General features: G+C 39.2%; 1 protein-coding gene across 1 annotated transcript in view; it reads right to left on the reverse strand.

Moving 5' to 3' along the window:
• Window positions 1–24,049, reverse strand: part of TTC3 (tetratricopeptide repeat domain 3) — a 66,036-nt gene that overhangs the window by 23,606 nt on the left and 18,381 nt on the right. The window contains exons 14-25 of the mRNA XM_086477693.1: window positions 20,455–20,509; window positions 14,798–14,858; window positions 12,375–12,441; window positions 10,162–10,299; window positions 9,039–9,119; window positions 8,189–8,301; window positions 5,757–5,883; window positions 4,033–4,155; window positions 3,752–3,853; window positions 2,964–3,056; window positions 2,231–2,295; window positions 707–843 (exon numbers count right to left, since the gene is read on the reverse strand). Of these exons, the coding sequence (XP_086333819.1) occupies window positions 707–843; window positions 2,231–2,295; window positions 2,964–3,056; window positions 3,752–3,853; window positions 4,033–4,155; window positions 5,757–5,883; window positions 8,189–8,301; window positions 9,039–9,119; window positions 10,162–10,299; window positions 12,375–12,441; window positions 14,798–14,858; window positions 20,455–20,509 (1,162 nt within the window). The remainder of the gene's footprint in view (window positions 1–706; window positions 844–2,230; window positions 2,296–2,963; window positions 3,057–3,751; window positions 3,854–4,032; window positions 4,156–5,756; window positions 5,884–8,188; window positions 8,302–9,038; window positions 9,120–10,161; window positions 10,300–12,374; window positions 12,442–14,797; window positions 14,859–20,454; window positions 20,510–24,049) is intronic.

Consider the following 24,049-nt stretch of genomic DNA (forward strand, 5'->3'; position numbering starts at 1 on the left):
AGTACACGATGTATGGGATGAAAAAGTGCCTGCAAAGCATTTAATATGAAATTCTACAAGGAAATGAATGTGAGCACTATTTTCAGGTTAATAATACAGACAAAAATTTAAAAAAAAAAAATTGCCCATTTTTGTTTGCACTGTAGCTTGCCCCAACACAAAACGCAGTGGAAGTTCACACCTCTAATGCAGGGCACTGCAGATCAACGTAACTGGACACAAAAGCTGAAGCATTAACTAACTACATACTTACGGATTCAAGTATTTTATTTTCACCAATCCTCCGAAATCCATATTTCAAGTCACTGCCATTTCTGCAGTTAGGATATCGTTCGTTCTTTATGCGAGCTGCAGTTATTTTTCTTCTGTAGCAGTGTCCTAACTTGTTGAGTGTAAAGCTTTTTCTCAAACCACTTTTGAACAGATTCACCTGGAGTTTGAGCCTTTGCCCTCTTCAGGCTGCTTCTTCATGAACCAATGAAGCAACAATAAAAGTTTTCTACAAGGAACTCAACCATCCACTAACATTTTACAGTTATTTAGTTAAAACCAGAACTGAAATAAAAGTAATCTTAAGTAAAACTGCGAGTCTTTAAGGGGGGGATTATGTTCAATATTAGTATTCTATAGTTTCACTTAGGACATTCAGAATGCTATTTATGCCACCTCGTGATAACTTAGAACAATAACCTCTACTTCCACATACCACTGCGATCACTGTACTGAGATGGTTCATTCCCCATCTGGTTTTCTTCTACTTCCTTTTTAGCAGAGTTCCGTGCCTCTTCTCGTGCACGTTTTCTTCGTATTTTTTTTTCTTGTTTCATTTTTAACTTCCTAAGACTGAAGAAAAGCAATGAAGCGGTGAGCCTAATGCCAGCTAAATTGCCAAAGGAGACGGGCACATCTGAGTTACTTTCCATGTCTCAGAATAGCTATAAGCTCCCATTCTACCATAAAATAGTAGTACAAGTATGAATATAATAAAGCCAGTTTTCATTTGGAAGTTAAGAGACCACAAATTTCATAAATTTTCATAAAAATCAAGTATGAAAGTATAAGAATATCCTCAAGAGGCAATAATCTTTGCTCCCATTACTGATGTTTGAATTAGGATTAACTGAAATACTATCAGGGTTTTTTTCTTAATTTATAACTCAGCATTTTGAACATGATATTAACATTCAGATTTCCTTAACTATTAAAAATAATTTTATCCTCTCAGCATGACTCCTCATTATTTATAACCCTACTTGACCAAAAAGCATAAACTCAGGTGTCAAAGGTACGGGCATCACCAACTGAAGTAGCATCATTATATGCTGCTTTTATTTTCTCTGTCTAAACATTCACACAAAGTCAGTTAGACAGTAAATGCTGTGGAACAGTGGTCTTGAACTTATGCCTCACAGCGATACCTCTCCCATCCAGCTAAAAATCTTGCTGACTTTCTTTCCCCTAGCAAAGGGAAGGAACAGAACAATGCTTGCAATCTCAGACTGAAAACAGAGCTGGTATTCTAATCTAGGTACACTCGACTTTCACTGCACGTACACTCAACTCATTAAGAATATCAGACACTCATTCTTTTAGCATTCCAATTGTTAAGTCCCTTAGCACAAACAAAAGACATGTATGCAGAGCAAAAGTAAAGAAACAATCCTCAAGTCCTACACACAGCCTCCAAATCACACTTTCCCCAAAACATGTTACTTCCCTGCCCACAGATTTCACAATGAAATTAGGTTTTTCAACTTAAAGATGATTGCAGCAATTTCTGTTCAAAACTAGTGATTCCAATTGCCAGGAAGTCAATGCTGCAATGGACAATTTATCCCTCAATATAGAGGTGTGGAAAATCAGATTCACATCAACTCATACGCTGTATATTTGAAAACAGTTTCCCGTAAATGCTGTTTTTGAAGAACAATTCGACCACTAGAGAGCTACCAATAATTTATTCAGCAATACCAGTTAATGCCCTCCTGTGCTGAGTTTATAAATCTGTAGCTCTCCATCTTGTCTTACAACTTAATTTAAATGCTTTCATAATCGAATCATAACATACGTTACCAGACTTTTTAGTTTATCAGAGGCAAAGGGCAAGAATAGCTTTCCAAAGTATTTATGGTATTTTAGCAGTTCTTGAGAAGGTACGAAAACCCATACAAGAAAAAACTAGTTTGTTCTCAAATTGACTCAACCTAGTTTTAAACGGCAGAGAGCTTACCTTGAACATTTCTGTTTAATACTGGCCCTTGGTGGTTCCTTGGGTTTTGCGATTTTTTGTTCAAACTACCAAAGTAAGTGACATCATATTAATTAAATTTCAGTTACAGTGAAACATTGCTGTTATCAAAACCCAGGTACATTTACTGCTTCCAAAACATCAGAAGTAACACTACCAAAGAGATAATGCAGCCTACATAAGCCTCATGAAGGCCTACCTAAAATTATCTTTTACTGCTACAACTTGGTACATAGCAATACATCTTTATCCGCAGTAAAGATAGGTTGAGCGATAACACAAGAGTCAGGAAGAACTGGCGGCTTGTTTGCTTTACCAGTGGGCAGGAAGCAAACTCCACTTTTTTTTTTTTTTGCTTCTCACAGACCAATACTGCTCTGGGAAGAAGCATCCATCTCCCTGTGACTCTGTAGAGCACTCTTCCAATAGCATTATTTCATTTAGCGAGGTTAGCTCTGAGTTAAACTAGGTTCCTTTCGTGTTACACAAGCTAAATATAAAACAAAGCTCCAGTTCCCATCCATGAATTCTAACCAATACCATAAGGTAACGCCTGCTCCCCAAGAAGAACAGGTAAGAAGAGAATTAAAATTCCTAAATAATGCCTAGATTCTGTAGTTAAGACAGCATATTACTTATGAGTTTGCAGTTACATTCTTATCTTCACTTTATCTCCTTTATCAGAGTAAATATTTTAAAGATTATTTATACTTACTTCACATTTAACCAGACCAGAAGAACTGAAAATAACTATTTTCGAAATAAGGCCTGTACAATCAGGAGTGAAACACAATTCTTGAAGAAAATCCTGTAGGAGAAAATGACACACACAAAGACATCTAAATTCATACAAAAAACTTTGTTCTTATACAGATTACAGTTTCTTAACTCGAGGTGACCCAAGGTAATTAAAGCTAACACAGTCCTAAACTCTTAGTGGATGAGGAAAGCAAGTGAGAGCTGACTTGGCGAGGACTGCAAACCAGAAAAATCCTAGATTTGTGGCATATACCTGCTAGTCCCAAAGCTACAGCAAAGCCCCTTTTCCTCCAACTTCACATTCAAGACTCAACTTTAAGAATATTCTTTTATGAGTTCACAGTCTGCCCGGATTTCCCTTCATTTTATACTGGCTGCTGATACTGCATTTTGTAAAATCCCTTTAGACACACTCAATGTGGAACCATTGCTTCAATAGCAAGACTACAGAAGGAATAAAACTTCCATATGGGAGCCTATAAACGATGCAAGATAAACAGGCAAAGCACATCAAGCCTTCACACAGACAGGCCTTTCTTCTGTAGACAACAGCAAGCTTTACCCACTTGCTTTACTTGTACGTCAGACAATTTAGCAAGTGACTCCTCTTCCCTGTCTCTCCTCCTGACATTGCCATGCAGGTGGAACATCAGGCTGCACCACTGCACTTACCACGAACCAAAGGAATGCTATAATCTTGACTAAAGAAAAAATAAAATGCTTATAGTCTGACACAGCTCTTACCTTATCATTTTTATCACTGTAGTTTGTGGTTTTCAGCTTTTTCCAACAGCTGATATGAAACTCCACTCTACACTGCTGACAGCAAGTAATACGTATAAAACCCTAATATTGAGAAACAGGATGAATTTAACATCTTTAAAAAACCCCAGAAAACCAGTGCACAACTTAACAGTAGATAGGATAAGATGGTATGTTCCAGATAGCTCTTTAATATGAAAGAGGGCAGAAAACACGTAAACATGAAGTTGTATTTCCCAAACCCTTTTAAACTAAAAATTTACCTTAAAGTCTGGGTCTGTAAAAAATATTTGTATTTTGGAGTGGCCATGGCATTGCTGATACCGACAAATTGCATCTGGTTCTGGAGGGAACTTGCATTCCTCAATACAATTCTTTAACATCAACTGAGAAACACAAAATGATGTAAGACAAACTTCAGAGAAACCAGGAAAAGATTCAGTATCTACTTACAAACTTCTAGGGAACTCTGCAGTAAAACACACATCTCTTTTTTGAACAGCAGACAACTAATACCAAAAGAACAACACTTTCCTAGTGAAAGCTATGGAAGATTATCCTTTCAAGGCAAAACATTCAAAAGTGTGGTTGAACTGCTATCACCTAAGCACTCATAGCTTCCCTGCATGCAGGTTTATCTTGGACCAATGCTTTACACTCTGACCAATTCCAAATGCATGAGAATACACTGCGTTTTCCATTGCCAAAATGATAAGCCAGATTACTCAGATAATGTGACAAAAACGGAGCATCTCTTTGTTTCCGCCATTTCCCAGCATTTCAGCACTGTGTCACCTGGGATCTGGGTTACGCAATCAAGCACATTCCCAGGGACAGCTCAGACCCAGCCCTGCACTGGAGCTAGTGGGATCTCCCAGAACAGCGTCTGAGGTAAGGACATTACCGTGGCTTTCTGTAAAGTCAGTTCAGAACCCACAGGTTTGGCATTGAGCCCAGATTAATAAAACATTATTAGAAACACGCAGACCACCAGTTACAGCCTTTCAGATATTTGCATTACACTCTCCAGAAATCCCAGACCACTGAGGTATTACTGTGGCCAGACTACCGTGGCGTCAGCTGGGGGTCTACAAGAAATCTTGAGGTCAGTTTTTGAGTAGGAAACAACAGTACTGCTGCTTCTACTAGAAATGAAACAGGTCAGTATAGTACACCCAAGTTCATACACTGAATAACCTAGCAAGTTCTGCTGCGTCACACTGCCTCTGTGCAGAGGAGCTCACACATCTTGCCTGTCACAGCATGGTTTATCCAGAAATACTTCACAAATAACAGGGACTCAATTATAGTTTAAAAACAATAACAATTGTAGTAATTGTAAAAAGCTGTTTAGTGTGAGAAAGCAATTTGCAGTGTCAGAACCACAAGTTAGATTTTTCCAGTCAAACAGGGAATTTTATCATACAAGTCCCACTGCATCAACCAAGAACTACATGACCAAACTTCCCTATTTGGTTTTAAATATAGCACCATTGCTACAATTTTCAACTTCACAGTTTTGCTAGTTCAGATGTTTAACCGGTTCCCCCTAGCATTACGTTGTGTATAGCATTCACATCTACTTGAGGTTTGGTAACATACAACTTACACGTTACTGTGTACGGCAACAGCAGATTAGAGCAAATTAAAACCATATTATTACATAGAAATGCCCAAGCATAGAGCCTGACACAGAGCCCCTGCCCTTGTCCTGCAAACATGGTGCTTCCCACATGTCCAAATTTGTTGTACTAAGAGTAGTTCTGCTTTACAAAGACCAGGCCTTGGTGCTGACAACACTCTAGACAATACGCAGCAGGACCTGCACTGGCTACTTCAGGCCAAAACCTCCATTTTGCCCTTCATCTTTCTTTGGCCTTGGCAATGGGGAGGCAGGCAGATGACAACCTTTTTATTTTTTAGAGAGGCCATTTGATAGAACAGGGGTTTTATGTCTTTTTTTTTTTTTTTTTTTTGGGTAACATACCTGTAAATTCTCTATTCGTGTCTCTTCAATGACCCGAGATGATATGGGCCAAGTTAATACTCCAGGTACAATCTTGCGATTAACCATTGTTTGTGATTTCATGAACTGATCGAGTGCATCTGAAAATCTGAAACAAGTATAACATGTTCAGATCATCTATGAATAACTTCTACATGGCCTGTAATACTTTCATGATTCATTTTATGATCCAAGGGAAAAAAAAAAAGGTAACTGTACGTGGAATGAAAGAGCACCCGGTTCATTAAGTTATCTGTTTAAGGACTCTTCAGTATAAAAGACTCAAGGTGTGAGCCAGTGAGCCAGCCTGGCTAAGGGGCCCAGAGTCCAGGCACGGGTATGGGGCAAACTGAGAGCCTGCGCTGACATTCGAGGTACCCATGAACATGGGTGTGCTTGTCAACACAGACAGCAAGGGCATGCATATGTTCACAGGTGACCTTCAACCCTGACCAGCCAAGGAGGCGGCACAGGACTCTGCTACCTATACACGGGTTTTACATGAGTTCAAGTAGGGCTGCACGCGGGAGCTGCTCTGCCTGGGGTAGTCTGGGTGGCCAGCTGAGTTGTCGTGTGCGTGTGTACACACACCTCTTTGGGACACACACGCAGCCTCACTACAGGTCAAAACTGCCGAGGGAAACGAAAGCCACATCCATGGCACTGTGACACGGGCACCTCCGGGGTCTCAGACTGCACCCAGCTACGCTGCGGCAGTGGGAAGGAAGAATCCCCTTTCAGCATCCAACGCTCTCTGAGCAGGTGCTTTTAGATATTCCACATGAGGAGGGCTTAAGTTTTAATATCAAACTTACTTATTTGGCATTGTATTGGGTTTACATGGCAAGGTTGGGCAGGGGGGTAGGGACCTGGGCTTGCAGGGATGGCCTCTGTGAGGACAGACCAGAACCGTCCCAGTCCCAGTTGGCTCCAACGAACCCAACGCAGGGCACAGCTGGGCCCCTCAGGCAAGACAGTGGCATGGGTAAGCAGGGCTCAGGAAAGCATGGGTAAGAAAGGACAAAACATACTGCACGGCTGTGAGGAGTAAGGAAGAAAAGTGTGAGAAACAGCCCTTCAAGCACCAAGGTAAGAAGGAGGAGGGGAGGAGGTGCTCCAGGCACAGAGCAGATTCCCCGGCAGCCCCTGGAGAGGAGCCGGCTGGAGCAGGTATCCACACTGCAGCCGTGGGGGACCCGAGGGTGGATGCGCCCCGCAGGAACTGCAGCTTGGGGAGAGGCCCCATGCTGCAGAGGGGAGGCTTGTGTGGAGGAAGGAGCAGCAGAGAAGAGCTGCTACAGACTGATCTCAACCCCCACTCCCCATCCCTCTGGGCAGCTCAAGGGAGTGGGAGAGAGAGGAGTCAGGAACAAGGGAGTGAAGTCGAGCCTGTGATAAAGGGGGGGTTGGGGGAAGGTCGTTTTAATTTTTTACTTTGCTTCCCACCATCCAACTCTATTTCAACAGGCAATAAATTAAATAATTTTTCCTCAAGTGGAGTCTGTTTCACCTATGACTGTAATTAGCAAGTGATCTCTCTGTCTTTATCTCAACCCCTACGCTTTTTCAGCGTATTTTTTTCCCCTCTCTGGTGGAGGAGGGGGAGCAGGAACGCAGCTGGATGAGGGTCTGGCAGCCAGCCCAGGTCAACCCACCACAGGCATTATGGGGGATTTTGATTAAGTAGAGCAATACAGTGATATACTGAAATCACAACACAAGCATCCATAGCAATTGCAATACTATGCAATAAAATTGCAATACAGTTGAATCAATACAAACACGCTTCCCATTACCAGTCCCTACATGCTCACCATCAGGGAGCTGGGAAGAAATGCCACCAGGAACACGGGGGTTGAAGACAGCTCAAGCCCTTTGTGCTCAAGTTTATTAGTTGTCCAGTTTCCACACTTTATGTTCGGCTGAGCCACGTATACACTCCCCCCCTCTCCCCATGCTTGCCTGGCTAGCTCAGGAAGACCTTACTCTTTATCTGTCTCAGGGAACCCAATGACTCACTGGTACAGCTGCCTTATCTAAAACCAAGGTTACTCTCCAGTCTGCCTGGTGTTGAGATAAGTTAAGCTTTCTCTACAATACGTCGTCGTCCCCACCCCCCCCCCCCCCCCCCCGAGATCATAGTTTTCCCCCCATTTCCTATGAGCTCTCCTCCAGTGCAGCGGTCTGCTGGTCAGTCATATCCCTGTGCCCTGGAGTCCATCGATTCAGCAGCTTTTTATTACACCCTTAGCAGTGACAGACTTAAAGCTGTAATAAATCAGTCTGATGTATGCATTTAGTGATTAACAAAGAATAATTAAAAACAAAACAAAGAAAACCAAAAAACCCAACACATTGTTTCTCAAATGAAAACACTGTTTGTATCAAATATCGAAGCTTTATACTAGACCAACCTGTTTTGTCTGAGGTATACTTTTCCAATTCCATAGTATGCCAAACAACCAAATCTTTCTTCCTGGTACTGTTCAATTATTTTCTTAAACTGGTCTTCAGCCTTTGTCAATGCCTTCAAAATAAATTTAAGACAAAAGCATGTGACACTTTGCCAGAAGCTTTTCACTTTTCCACTGCTTTTTTTGCTTCAGTAGAGTGGGTCAGCATGCCCTATTCTTTGATCCGTCTTATGAACAGCAAGGGCAATTAAGCAACCTTATGATCACACACAAAGGCTTCCCTTCTTTTTTTAAAAAACAAAAACAAAAACAACTTATCTGTAAATATGGGCTCTCTCTGAAATAATGAAATTAAATGACTGAGCTCACTGAGCTACAAACACCCAGACATTTTAAAATTCATTGTAAGACACTGAGTATTTTTAAACACTGCACGAAAAAAAAAACAAACTCAAAAAACCCCAAACAACCCACACTTCTGTTTCAGTGTTTTCCAGAACCAAAAGCATTCTCTTTCTCTTGTTTTAGAATTAGAATGTTTGTGTTAGAAAGACTAGTGCCTAACCACACTACAACAAAGTAGAAGAAAAATAATTGACTATACTGCATTAACACTTAAAAATCTCATTTGAAAGCTTAAAAAGAAGTTTTATTTGGTAGCTTAATTTGTCCAAAACCATTAAAGATCTAGTTGCAGGTATTCAACTGTATGATCCTAAAATGTGACAAAAAGCTTTCCTTCCCCACTCATTTTATGCCTGTTAAGAGACAAAAATGGATGGCCAACTACCTGAACTCGAATTTTGAATAAAAGCAGTATTTGAATATAAGCATTGGCTTAACGTCATACCTCAGGTTGTCCTATTCCAAGAAGAGCAGTGGCATGTCCGTAGATGATTACAACATAATTAATGATACGGAGATTCAGTTGCTGCAAACAGAGTCAAATTACAGTAGTAGCATATGCTCTTTGCTGGTAACATTAGAGCATTACAGTCTACTATGAAGTGAAGATCTTCACTACAACAGAGCCAGGAAACTCTTTTCTCATCCTTCTTATCATAGCCTCTATGCAAATTTATGTTACAGTTAGCATAAAAAGTGAAGGTTAACTACACCTTTACGGCTGGCCATTTGGCACACCTATATATTTCAAAGTGATACATCCTGAAATGTCCACTTTTAGAAATGCTGTAACTACAGGCCTCACTATGTTGACTTCATGCAGTGCAGTGTGTCTTTGCTATATTTCATGTTCAGAATTGAGCAGATTTTTTTCTTTTTTTTTTTTTTTTAAATAAACTCCTTTCTCAACCTTTTTCTTCCCTAATAAACTAGGTCACAATTCCAGATGGTTTGGTGCATTACTTGCTTGGACAGACTTGTCAGCACCGCAACAGCCCTTGCTAAAATGGGAGCTTGAAACCAGCAAGGCATATGTGCACCCATTGCCACACAAAACTGAATACCACAGTACAAAAATGTAAAGAAATCCACGATGACAAACGGATCAATGGTTGATTGGCTAGATACACATACACAAAATCTCACAGTATTTGCCATCAAAGAGTTAGCTGACCTGAAGAATATAAATTCTTTTTACCCTAGATTATCATGAACAACAGTTACGCTGACAATGGACAGTAGTTTCTTATTTGATAAGATATTTGATAGGAGTATTTTATATTATTCTTATAAAAATATTATTTTGGTAAATACTTTTTAGATTGCATCTAGAAATACATGTGTATGCTGAACGTTACAAAAATACATCCTATGCTAATATTGTTTTTTCTATCCTGTTTTCATTTACAAGCTCCTTGGCACATTTATCAGTGGCTGGCATTGTAGTCAACATCACAGGCAACAATTCAAAAATAATGACTATTTTGGTACAAGGAAAGAATGAAACACGGTATTGAAAGCATAAATTTCAACTGCTCTAATAAACTATGTAGTTAATCTCAGTTTACCTTTAATTCTGAAGGATTTAGAATGCTCAATAACCGTGAAAAGGCTTGTTCAGCACTATGACACCGCTGGTCCATCAAGGCTGTATAACCATCATGAACAAGGGATTTAACCTCTTCTGGCAACATAGTTAAATCCACCTAAAATATTTAGGAAAACAGTCCAAAAGAAAACATCCTTTTTTTTTTTCTAAAGCAGGCAATTATTTGCTAAAATACTTTACCAACAGGCAACTGTTAAAATTCTGTATTTCCTACAGTTTTATCACAATTTCACTTTCAAAAGCAGCAAATCAGGTATATTTGTATAAAACTCTATTTTAAATTCAACTTTTAAAAACTTTCATGGACTTACTGCTGCTAACCTCTTAAAAATCTACTTTTTGTTCTAAATTTAGAACCTTTTCTCTCCAGAACGTTTCAAGTTTAGTTCAAGCACCATTTTAATCCTTCTTACATATAAAAACCAAAAAACCAACCCAGGCTTATGGATTTCCTCACTTGTACACTCCACTTTGTGCACAAACATTTTTGAAAAACCTGAGAACTATTTCCTTCTGCCTTTCTCTCCATCTAGGTTAATAGTTAATGCTAGGAGGTTTCAGAATGCATTCTGTTATTAGCCTTTCACTACAGATAGTTCCTGATGCTCGTGGGAATTTCCAGCTGTGAGACCATAAATCAAGACAAGCAGTTGCAGAATTAGGAAGGTCTATTCCCTTAATCTGTTGAAACACTAAAATAAAACCAGCTTGAGGAAGCAGATCTTTGTGCCAGGGTAGAAGTAATTTGACTATTTAAGAAGCTCCTCCAACACCTACTGCAATCATAAGCAAAAAATTGTAAGCAAGGAGGCCCACGTGTGTATTTTAGGCCACTGTCTCATTTCAGTACGAATTAATCTTCAGTACGAAGTAATCCTACTTTACAAGCTTTTTGTTAAGCGCCCACCCGCTCCCCCCCATATGTGAATATTTTAGTTTGGGATTCTGAAGACAGAGTTGTGGGCAGGGAAAAACTGAAAGAATGGGAAGGTTGGGGAAGAACAGAACCTAACGTTGGAGTTCCCCTCATTATTCTAATGGTGTACCTAACTGTATTCCTGTGAACTAAATTAGGCTCTTGACATACTGAACATAATGCCTGTCCTGAATGTAATTTCCTAAGACTGAAATTCATAGATGCTTACTTTGTCTTCAGCCTATCAACTGACCAAAAAGAACAAACATAAAGTAAAATACCCATGATCTAATAACAGTTATAAACAAAAGCGTCAGGGCCAGTGGAAACTACAAATAGATACAGAAAAGACCAAAACGCAGAAATGAGTTAATGAAAAACTGATTAAGACTTACTTTAATTTCCTAGAACTATTGACACAAGTTAATGCTGTCAGAACATATAGAACAAAACAAATTACATTAATTTAATGTTAAGCTAATAATGTTAAGCTACATGACATATGAAGTTGATTACGCCAACTAAAAATGTTACTTTTGATACTAGTAATGCATTAGCCTTACAAAAACAGGGCTTTTAAAGGAAATAAGGGGTCTTAGTGCAGGCAGAACCTGCACCTTCTCCTGAATCCAGTTTTGTCTTATCACGTAATTAATCAGAAGAGAGATTTATGGTATCTACTTCCCCAAGTTAACAGAGAGGAACTGAATAATTATGTATGTCCCCATGATTTCATTTAACGACATTGGGATACTCCTCATTCAGTGCTGATCAGACATGACAAGGAGAATTCTCACTTTATGAATTTTATAGCGTTTTAAACAGCCATTCAACAAAACGTTCTATGATTATTTTCAAATGTATGTATCAAACACACATTTAGTCAGAACTTCAGGAGGGGTATCATAAATCCCTGAATGATTCCCAGTGATTCTTGTAGTTTTTCTTACAAATTAAGATACAAGGGAGCTATATTACTAACTCATGGGTTTAGGCAAGTTATTCTATGACTACATGGGGTTTTGTTACACTAATTTCCAGTGTGCTTACAGGAGGGGAAGTGGGAGAAGCAAAAAGAAGACTACCAGCAACAAGATGGTATAAATCAGTGTAATCACATAAACTTTGTCTCCTGATAAAAAGTCACGGTAAGCATAAAGTGTTACATTTTTGAATGAACCGAGATTTTGGAAGTGTTACCAGAAGGTGACAAATCATACGTGCTTAAGGTCATACGCTAACGAATTCCAACTTACCTGTTGCACAGTACAGAAAAGTTTATCTTGGATAGCTTTAGACTCTATCTTCAAACCCAGGTGATCTCTACAAATAACAGGACAATGTCATCATGAGTTTGTACATGTACTTTATACGTAATCTTATTTTCAAGAAACAAATCTCTGCACTTTTAATCAACCACATCACATGTGCCTACATGCTAGAGATCATTATGGCCCACTTTCACGATCGTGATACTCCTTGATAGTGCTATAGTACTTATGATACTATTCATTTAGTTCATATATTACTTCTGGCTAAGAAATCACTAGGCAAAGTAGCAGTCTTCTCCACCATTTTATTTGTTTTCTTTTATCTTCTCCACCTTATTCTCAGCTGAGATGATCTCATGAAGAGGTGGGATAGGTGAACAGAGAACTTCCTATACCAAAGGCAGCAGTGCTGAGGTCTCTCTCCCCTTCTCTGCTCTTCCTAAGTACAAGATACTTCACGCTAGCACAAGCACCACTTAAAATCAAATACATGTAGCAGCTATGCATGGCGACGGCAGGGAGAGCAGAGAGGAACAGAGCTGCTGTTCTTCCCAGCTCTTCCTTTCCACCGCTGCAGCAGAAACGCCACGCACAACTAGGTAATGGAGAAAGGTAACGACGAGGCAAAGTACTCCTTAATACTCTAAATCCTCAGTGCTAACATGGCCAGTCAATGCTTAGTGCTACTGTATTGCCTTTTGCTAATACACATTCAGTTCTGTTCCACATTCAAAGGCATCAAACACTCATCATCTGAGATAAATTCTTTACAGTGTCAGGGGATTCCCTAGATTTCTAGAAGCCACACAACCTAATTACAGAAATGTAGATAAGATTCTAACTGACCATGCACCTCACTCGTTGAGAAATAGATGGGGTTTTTATAGGTCTAATAAACTTCCCCGTGAGAGAAGCAATTTTGAGAATGGTTCAGTTACTTTAAAGAGGATTTATTCCCACAGAAAATTCTAACATTTTTCCCCCCCTCAAAGTGAAAGGAGAAAGAAGTCAGTGGCAACCCAGTTCAATACGATAAATGTGCCTCTCCTGTGACAGTTTCAGTTTTCCTAGCTACAGTGGTATCCAAAAACAGTTATGGAAAAACAAAAGTATTGTACTGTAATAAATACAGATTAAAAGACATTAGGTTTTGTGGTCACATGTAGAGATTAGGACTGGGAATAATCAAATTTATCTCCCAGGTTTCCTAAAGGCTTGGACTCTTCTACATGAGAAATCTGCCTTTAAAAATTATCACTTAATGGAAACTTTCCTATTTCAATGTAAACACCTTATTTTGCTGTACCCCTCGTCTGGTTTTAATCATGCTAAACACAACTAAAAAGCACTAGCTGAAGAAGCATACAAGCAAGAAAGTACAGTCATAGCTTAATTGGTCTAATTTCACAGCTCGGGTGAAAACACTGAAAGTTTCCATCTCTGCATGTCCTTGAGTAGTAAGTCATCATTTGCCTCACAAATTAAGTCGGCAGTAACAGTTCTTTAGTCCTTAACTATCTGTTAGGTGAGGAATTACATGGGCATATGGAATCACCTATACATGCAGCAATTTCCCTAAACCTGTTTGGAGCATGCTGGTCCCAGTATCACTGGAAATAATGCTTTCTTTTGTTAAACTTTGTTTTAAATGTTATAACAGAGGGAAGCATAAATTTTGTCCATGCCTTTTATCTCAACTAATTTAACTTTGGCCTCAAACCAGCAAACATACTCACTTACATTCAGCATGTTCTACGGGGAGTACTTAAAATTAGACATTGATATGCTTTAAGCAAAAATTCAACAAACAAATAAAGGGCTCTTCCAGTACAAGTGCTTTTCTAGTATTCAGTTCTGACACTAACTTATACAATGCTTTTCTCGCAGTCAAGCCTCTTCTTCTTAGCAAGCATATGAAGTGTTCAAGAAGTGTTAAAAATTATTTGGTACGCAGAGTAGAACTAGTACAAAGAGGCCTTGAAAATAAAAATAGAGCTTGAGTTGCATTGTAGTGCAAGTTTGAATGTAACAAATGGAACAAGATTCCTATTATCTTTTGCTGTAAAGGAAGCACAATTTTTGTTATGGCTATACTGTGTGACTTGCTTTTGGGCAACAGTTTCTAAACAGTGGTTATTAAAATTATGCCTTCAGTTACGAAAATTCAACTGGGCTTTGGAAAATATTTAGTTTTCAAGTAATAACTCAGGATATTCATGAAAACTGGAATTTTGTGAACTTTAATCAGCTATCTTAACACGAACTGTACTGTGAAGAGTATGCAAACAATGTAAATAAAGCAATTCACAAGAGCAAGCGGCAAGTCAGCATTGCATTAACTCCTTTTTAAGTGCTACATAAAATAACTCAAAATAATAATAAATTAAAAAATAAATACAATTTCATACCTCGCCTTTTCAGAGTCGCCAGGTTTGGGTTTTGGCCTTCCTTTGTTCTGGTGACTTTGGTCTGTAGTGAGAAACAAAAATGATCATCACCTCAAACAAAGGGAAAAAAATGCACTTGGAACTCATGTTTTCCTTTATAAGGAATAAACCTTAAAATGGTTACAACACTGAAAACTAATACAACCAAAAAGTTTTTCAAAAAGCCACCTCTCAGTGTTACAGTATGAATTTGGTATTATCTTTATACGGGTTTTTTTAATCCTATAAAGGGGAAAAGATACTCCAAATAAACAGAAGAATCTTAACATTCTGTAAGACATGATCTGACCCTACAATATTGTAACAACTATTAGGGTAGACTCCAAGCTAAAGAAGCCAGCATATTACACAAAACCACAGATTATATTATTCACTATTAGCTGACAACTAGACTTTTTAAAGGGTGTAATAGATCACCAAGTTTGACTACAGAAATTTTACAGATTTAGAGTCTGCTACTTCAAAAATACATTGCTAAAGGAGTTAAGTTCAAATCATGTTAATCTCAGAAATGTAAACATATGAGTTGGATCGAGATAAACGTCTTGGGTTACAAAATAGAAGTGTTTGACAGTGTGGAAATACTGGATCATAAAGACACAAAAGAATCTATCATGTGATACTGTTTGATTGCTTACTCTGAAACTTAATGTCAAAGACTTAACGCAAAACTTTACTAATACACTTTACAACTTAAGAGATCTAAACACTGTCGTTGATTAGTTACAGGGCTCTACAAGCTCAGTATACAATTCACTGGCAACAAGGAAGAAAACATGTTTTAATACTTCATTGCAATTGGTCAAAATCAGGAAGCCATGCCATTAACTGAAAAATAACCTCTCAGCTGTTTTGTGCGGAATTAAAACATAACATTAGGCATCTGGATGTGCATATGCACACTCATGATTAAGTCAAGAAGTTTTTCATTTTCAAGAATTTTATGGTAGAACTTTACAAGGCGTTAACGACTCAGCAGCAACAGTGACAAAATCCACTTATGGGAGAGCTGCCTTCCAGTAACCGGATGATTAGGCAAGCAAGGCAAAAAATAGCATTTCTGGACTGCTAAGGAACCAAAAAGCAGCTGACGAATTCAGTTGAAGAACTGCTGAGCATCACATGTTGCAGGTGTTCCTCATTACACATGGCAAGTTGAAGGGGTGCAGAGCAGCAGATATTTTTGCTAGGTAAACCTAATAGATTTCGCATGGCATATAGGAATGTGCCTTCTGCCTCAGCTACCTGTTCCAAGGGGGGGATAGTTACACTTTCAGAAGCAGTTTAGGAGGCAACTGTGGCTTCCTAACGTGGGACACAATCGCACAGACAACATACAGTCCAGCGTCTGGCTTCGAGCTATTTAAGCCCCAGAACACAACCATAAGGTACAGCTACCTAAATCATTACGTAGTGCTTGATTTATTATTATGCTTAGGCTGAACTACCAGAAAACCAAATTTGAAAAAAGGAGTTAATAATTTCATACATAAAGTTTCAGCATCTATCTAGGCTTAAAAATGTTTATTTCATGATATCATAGAAAATTATTTTATATAATCAGATAGAAATACTGAAAGACAACGATTGTGGAAAAATACAAATCTATCCATTCGAGTCATCTCACTCAAGCCAGTGGGATGTTTCATGTACTCATTTCTCAAGTTAAACTGTATACATACACTCTTCATGCCTTGTGCCAAAAGTAATTTCTTATTAAAAACTACTTAAATTTATAATAAAATTTAAATTCATTAGAACAAAAAATCAAGCATCCTGAAGACTGAACATGTTCAGATTTATTTAATGAACAATTTCCCCAATTTGTCACACAGGAGTCTGACTAGGTGTCCGCTGAAACAGTTCATACACGTTAAAAACTCCAAAGCTATCCTAATAATCATCACAAATTCCTCATAATAGAGACGTTTAAATGTGGAAAACAATAATCCTTTTGAAACCCAAAAACCACTTCAACCATATCATCATTGAACCATTTAGAGATAGAGATATGTCACCTTTTCTTCATTATATAGGTTCCTTTCCCTTAAGGAACCGATCTATCATTCAAAACAGAATCTTAATAAAGATATAGGAATACAAGCCTTCCCTCTCACCATCAAAAGAAAGAACTAAATAGCATTATTTTCTCATTGAATGCTCTAATTTGAAAAACCATTCAACAAAAAATATTTCAGAAAATTTTTCTACAGAATCTACTACTCCACTACGTTCAGTTTTTTTAAAAAAAATACTTTTATTTAGAAGTAACAAGCAAATCCTGCTGAATTACAGTTAAAATACTTAAGGAGATACATTAATTCAACAGCAAACATGATTCACTTACCCCACAAACATTTTAAAATAGTAGTAGTAGTATTGCTTTTGCTAGACATTCCCATTAGAAGCGAGCCAAGATATTTAACAGAAATGTACACATACTCCAAAAAATAGTACATGCAAACAAAAACTGAAACTAAAAAGAACAGGAACTTTAAGATAAGATACAGTGGCATAAAGTTTCTTTACATTAAGTCTCCTGGAAGTCTTAAGCCTTTAAGTGAACAAAGGCTAAGAAAAAGAAAGCTATTCTTCCCCACCCACAGTAAACTTGTACCAGCTAGTCATCCAGAGCGTAACTCCTCCTTTCAAATCAAAGCCAAATCAAATATTTTTTCCTACCATCAGTACTGACACAAGTATGAGGGGCAGAGGAGGAAGGAGGAACAGAAAAGAAAAACCAACCATGAAATCAGCACAGTTTTTTTTTTTCTTTTTAATTACTACATTCAACACAACATTCCATATTCGTATAATCTGTTTAGCCTAGAAGAATTTTCAGTTCTCTCCCAGAATTCATCCCTCTTCTGTCCTCAACCTCTCTAAAAATCAGCTATCCTTCTGACACCCTGCCCCTTCACCAATATCAGCAGCGTAGACAGCCTGCAGACACCCTGCCCTTGAGGAGTATCAGCAGGGCAGGCAGGCTGCCAACACCCTGCCCCCGATCCACACAGGCAGCAGGACGCTGCCCACATTATTCACATACTCTTCCCCGTGTTCAAAAGGCCTTTGTACCTTGCTGCCAGGAGAGCTGGACACCGAGTGCCCCTGGCAGTCGTCTGGAGCCAGGGCATCACCTACAACCCTCTGTTTGCTACCGGTGACCGGGTGGGTGGCCGTAGGAGCATCATAGAAATATAGACGTATATGTCTTTACAAATAAAGTTTGTTGTAACAAGGGTACGTATAACTTTACTTTCTCAGAAGTCTTAGTCATGCCTTAATCCACAATTATCTTTAATCAGAAGAGCATCTGTCAGAAGTACACAACGAGTGTCAGTTGCTAGATAAGCTGAAACTAAGCAGGCTCGGGAAAAATAGATAACTCTACCAAACCCAAAAATTTGTTGCGAAATCCAAGTATAGTCTGGACTTTTGAATTTTAAGAAAGAATGCGCAAGCTTAGTAGACTTATGAATATTAACTTCTCCACCCCGGACAGCATAAAATTAGAAATGATGATACATTCGATGTACGTTGCAGGGTCGGGGGGTATACGTGTTAAGAAGGAATATGTAATAGGCAGATCAGGAAGTCTGTACCTTCGTAGCACCTCAGCCAATACAGAAAGGAGGAGGGTCATATGCGGTCCGGAAATTAGGATAAAAGGAGACAGAGTCCTCCAATAATTTGAGAGACCCTACAGGGATATGCCCAGTGGACTCTCCCTTTATTTTTACAGGACTCTTCTCTCTCCTTTGTGAACATCTACCTCTGGCATCGTGGTTTGTCGTACAAGCACACTGCTGATGACCTTTTCCACTGCCTCAATAAAGCCTTGTTTTATAACATGTCATCAGACTCCACCACTATTCAGATCATACCTTCTCCCTCAGGAAAACATCTGGGTTCACTTAGTTGCCACTTGCTTCAAACTCAATCAAAGTTTCCTGTGGCCTCCATGCACCACAGAATCACAGAACACTGGGGGTTGGAAGGGACCTCTGGAGATCATCTAGTCCAACCCTCCCGCCAGAGCAGGTTCACCCAGAGAAGGTTGCCCCAAGACCATGTCCAGGCGGATTTTGAATATCTCCAGAGTAGGAGACTCCACAACCTCCCTGGGCAGCCTGTCCCAGTGCTCTGTCACCTTCAGAGTAAAGATGTTTTTCCTAATGTTAAAGCAGAACTTCCTGTGCTCCAGTTTGTGCCTGTTGCTCCTTGTCCTGTTGCTGGGCACCACTGAAAGGAGCCTGGCCCCATCCACTTGATGCAAAATATGCATCTCATATTTTGCTCCTTCACACCATCTACATATAGCTCCTCAAAACTGATTTGTCTTCCAGAGCTTGACTTCCCCTTTCTAAAACCCTACCCCAATTTATGCTTTCTTCATTAAGCTCCTTCAACACTTTATAGTTTCTTCTTTTCTTTTTTTATTATCTTACCGTATAACAACTTTTTGACAAATTCATCTTGACTCCTCTTTTGCAACCTTTCCCACATTTTCCATCTCACAATAAATCCTTTAATTCTTCAAGATGTTTGCATATGCCTAAAGTCCACAAAAGCAAGATCACTTCTCCTATTGCTCATTTTAAAATAATATTTCGTAATATAACTACACTAGTTTCCCAGAATCAAATGTTGAAGTGCTCTGTGCTTCGGCACCTATTCAGCTAAGTATTTAAGTATGTGAAGTCCAAAAAACAGCATGGCTGGGCACCAAGGACTTCAGACTGTTGCATGGTGAGGATTAGAAGGACCCTGCCTTGGAGGTCACGACTTTAGAATACAGCGTGAGCAGGCAGCTGCTCCAGATCCAGCAGGAATATGCCACACAAACATTATAAATAAGAAAAACTTCTGATTGTCAGGGAGGTATCTTTCACTTTCTTGGTTACAGCAGGTTTATCAGGTGATAAAAAACCCAAGCAAAACTCAGGAAAAGATTTCACTTTGAAGATCAGAACCACTTGCACTTCACTTTCACCACAGAAAAGTAACTCTGGCACTGTGAGAGTTTTGAGGGGGGAAGCTCTCTTTATAAAAGGATTGTTTGCGGTTTGTTTGGGGTTTGGTTTTTTTTTCATTAAAAAACCCCAAACATGAACAATAAATCACACCAACTTATACCTCTTAAAGATTATAGCTAAAAATCCACTCTGACAACTATTTTGTGGCCTCCTTCCCCTCTAACTGCAGGATTATTTTCTCAAGGATCTAAATGGAGCTTTTAGTAATCACAAATGAATTATGAGTATTGAAACTACCCACACATTTCTCTTAAATTTAGATCCTTCTAGATCTCATACCTGTCTTGGAAGGCGGGAAAGCATTTCTAGCCTGTGACTCAACATTCTACTTTTTTTAGTTCCAGTTTCAATTCTGAATTCATCCATGTAAAGTAGATTCAAACTACAAAAGCACAAAAGAAAAAGACAGAAACACACGAGAGAAGCAGTATCTATGTAACTGCACGCTAACAGGAAAAGAAGCGAAACATGAGAGCTTACTGTTGTGAAAATAACACTAGGTACACATTCGCTTATTAATAATGGCAACAGCAGGGGAAGAACCGACTCTGACTTGATAAATAGCAAAAACGAACTCACTTGGTGGAAACTCCAGGGACCAACCTTTGCTTTCTGTTCTTTGGATGTCAGTCACCTAATGACAAATACATTAGTTTGGTTTTACATCGATAACAAAAAACAAATAGATATCACTCAGTAAATTTAAACAGAGAAAAAACCTAAAACACTAACATTTAAACCAAGAAATCACAATAATAACACAGTATATGATGCCCCCAATCAAGAGGTAAAGAAAAATCATATTATTAATCAAAGTGCATTTGTATACTTAAACTTTTTTCCCTCCAAAATTCTTAACAATTTATATTATCTACTAGTCTGACAAATACTAGCCTTTTCTGGAGTAATATCGATCCTAAAGGAAGATGAATTTACAGACATACATTATGAAGATTTTCATAGAATAAAAGCAGATGAAAGTTTCCGTAGGACAGCGAAAAAAAATATTTAAGCACTTTGTGTGCGTTCTATAGATCGCTTGCTTTTTCAACAAGTACTTTCATTTCCTTCCCTTTGCCCTTGGACATTGGTTTCATTTTCGCCACTAACGAGTCACCTTTTTTTTTTCTGCCCTGTCCTCCTGTGAAACCTGAAAGGGTTTTTTCCACATACATGTGCTAAAGTGTTTTGACCTTGCTCACATCATTTATGATCTTGTTCTCCATATTGTATAGCTTATTTATAACACACTTTATAGGCTAAATTATAACAATTTATTCATTATCTTACAATAATGATGGTAAAGACGATCAGAAAGAAGTATAAATGTTTCTTTAAATTAATAATTAGTGTGAAAGAGACAAACTGTCTGAAAGAGACAAACTGTAAGCAATCTGGAGGTTGATTATTAATTTTTTTTATTCTGTGCTGTCACAGCAGCAGTGTCACAGCCTGCAGGCATCTAGCAAAGCAAACCACTCACAGCAATGATTTACAGGCTCCCCATGATACTGGCCATGAAACAGGCACTACGACAGCAACAGCTGGGAAATTCCACTGACAGAATCCACACAAAACAAGGTAAGCACCACCAAAGTCCCCCAACTTTCCATTTTTTTTGGGGGGGTTGTGTTTGTTATTTAAGGAATATAAAACATATGTACTGGTTTTGACTGGGATAAAGTTAATTTTCCTCATAGCAGCTCATATGGTGCCGTGCTTTGAACTCGTTATTAAAACAGAGTTGGTACCACAGGGCTGTTTCAGCTCTTGCTGAGCAGTGCTTGCACAGCCTCAAGGCTTTTTCTGCTTCACACGCCACCCCATTAGTGAGTAGGCTGGGGGTGCACGAGAAGTTGGGAGGGGACACAGCCAGGACAGCTGACCAAAGGGATATCCCAAACCACATGACATAGTGTGCAGCAATAAAAGTCGGGGGAAAAAGGAGAAGGGGGACAAGTTCTGAGTTATGGCATCTGTCTTCCCAAGTAACCCATGGAGCCCTGCTTTCCTGGAAATGGCTAAATTCCAGGCTAAATCTGCCTGGAAGTAGTGAATTAATTCCTTATTTTGCTTTGCGTGTGTGTGTGTGCAGCTTTTGCTTTGCCTGTTAAAATGTCTTTACTCAATCCACCAGTTTTCTGACTTTTACACTTAGTACTTTCTCCCCCATCCTGCTCAGGGGAGCGAGCACGCAGCTGCATCAGGCTGAGCTGCCTACCAAGGTTAAACCATGACAACGTAGTACGGCATTGCACTTTCAACAGTAAAACAACCTTCTAAATGGCAGAATTGGAGGCTTTTGTTGGTGGAGTTTTGGTCATCCTTCACTAACATGTATCCTTAGTTTAATTATTTTTCAGGAACAATAAAACAAAAAAAAAGTCAACCATGAACAGAGAACAAAGTTTATTAAATTTCTGTGATGGATGCACTCAACTCCTTGACCAAACTAGTGGTAGTTTGGTTCAGGCTCCAAAAGAAGCAAAGGCCTAGGCTGTGACCAGGCCATGAACTTCTCTAGTTCCAACCTGTTCTTTGAAAACCCACACAGCGACAGAGTGACATGGTGAGCTTTGATGTATATCAGCTTGGAAACCTGAACACCGATCATGCGATTAACGCATAACAGTAGATGGTTTTTACAAAACTAATTTGGTCAAGGAACAAAGGAATTTATGGATACAAGGAGTCTCAGGCTTACTGTTTCCATCACACGTAATTTGACTACAAGCCAACCACTTTATTCCATAAAGATGAAAGCCTGAGTGGGCTTTTTTTTGAGCTCTCCCTGCTAAGTAGCTGGCAGTATGGCAGTGATCTCCCCTCGAGTTGGGATGCCTCTCAAGGTCACTCCTTGAGGCTGAGACACCCCTTACCACCTGCAGAGCTTTGGTAAATGACCAACAGCGCACATAACCTTGTAATCGCAGGGCAGTTAAGATCTCGTATTCACAGAATCACACAGAATGTTAGGGGTTGGGAGGGACCTTGAAAGATCATCCAGTCCAACCCCCCTGCCAGAGCAGGACCACCTAGAGTAGGTCACACAGGAACACGTCCAGGCGGGTTTTAAATGTCTCCAGAGAAGGAGACTCCACCACCTCTCTGGGCAGCCTGTTTCAGTGCTCTGTCACCCTCACAGTGAAAAAGTTTTCGCTTATGTTAATGTGGAATCTCCTGTACTCCAGTTTGCACCTGTTGCCCCTTGTCCTGTCATTGGACATCACTGAGAAGAGCCCGGCTCCATCCTCCTGAATCATTGTTATATCCTCTGTGCAGTAGAGTAATAGATTGAGCCTTCCCATTAGACTTTGTTAAGCCTCACTTTTCCATTGTACTTCAATAAAACCACTTTTGCTGTTACCTTTGGCAGTGGTTCTTTAAGAACAGCTTCACTTTCTCTTTTATGCCTTCCTCACTAAAAAAGTTAGTAAAAATAATCTAGTAGAATATTTGTGCTTCTAAACAGTCTTTCAAAATGAAAGAATGAATCTAAAGAACTATAAAGGGCTACTAAAACAACACAAGTTCATCTTGCATTTTAGCACTATACTAGGCTTGTTTTAAACACACAAGCCAAACAGATACTCAGGAACGACAAAACCCTAGTTTTAAATACAAACCAGTAAAGCTTACTGTTTAACGAACATTTTCCCCACACAAAAGAAATCTGTTTACAGAGCATGATAACAATGGTCTATAACCATGCAAATACCTTGACATCACAATATCAGTGCAAAACAATGCTCCAGTATAGCAAAAGCCCCGTATACGAATTAACATTGGCTAAAGCATCTTCCACTGAACTTCATTACACCACCACGTTACCTGAATCCTCTCCTAAAGCCCAAGGGAAGCCTACATCTGATTGCACGTTGACAGTCACAACTTGACAGTCAATCAGACCTGACTTCAGTCTCACTCTCAGTAAGCCCAAAGAGACCCCTCTCCTCCTCATAACATACAGCCTCCACCTCCTCATTCAAGCAACCACCTCCCACCTCCTTTCAAATCCAAAGTTCTAAACTTAGATTTGGTAGTTAAATATTACAGGAGAAGTACACTTGGCTGAGAAAGCACACAATTATTAAAACACAGTGGCTGCAAAATGGCCACACCATTAAACAACACATCCTAGGATGATGAAAATCAACACACTGCTGTAATTCCA

This window comes from Leptosomus discolor, chromosome 1, assembly GCF_034619465.1.
Source record: "Leptosomus discolor isolate bLepDis1 chromosome 1, bLepDis1.hap2, whole genome shotgun sequence".
In the NCBI taxonomy this organism is placed as follows: Eukaryota; Metazoa; Chordata; class Aves; order Leptosomiformes; family Leptosomidae; genus Leptosomus; species Leptosomus discolor.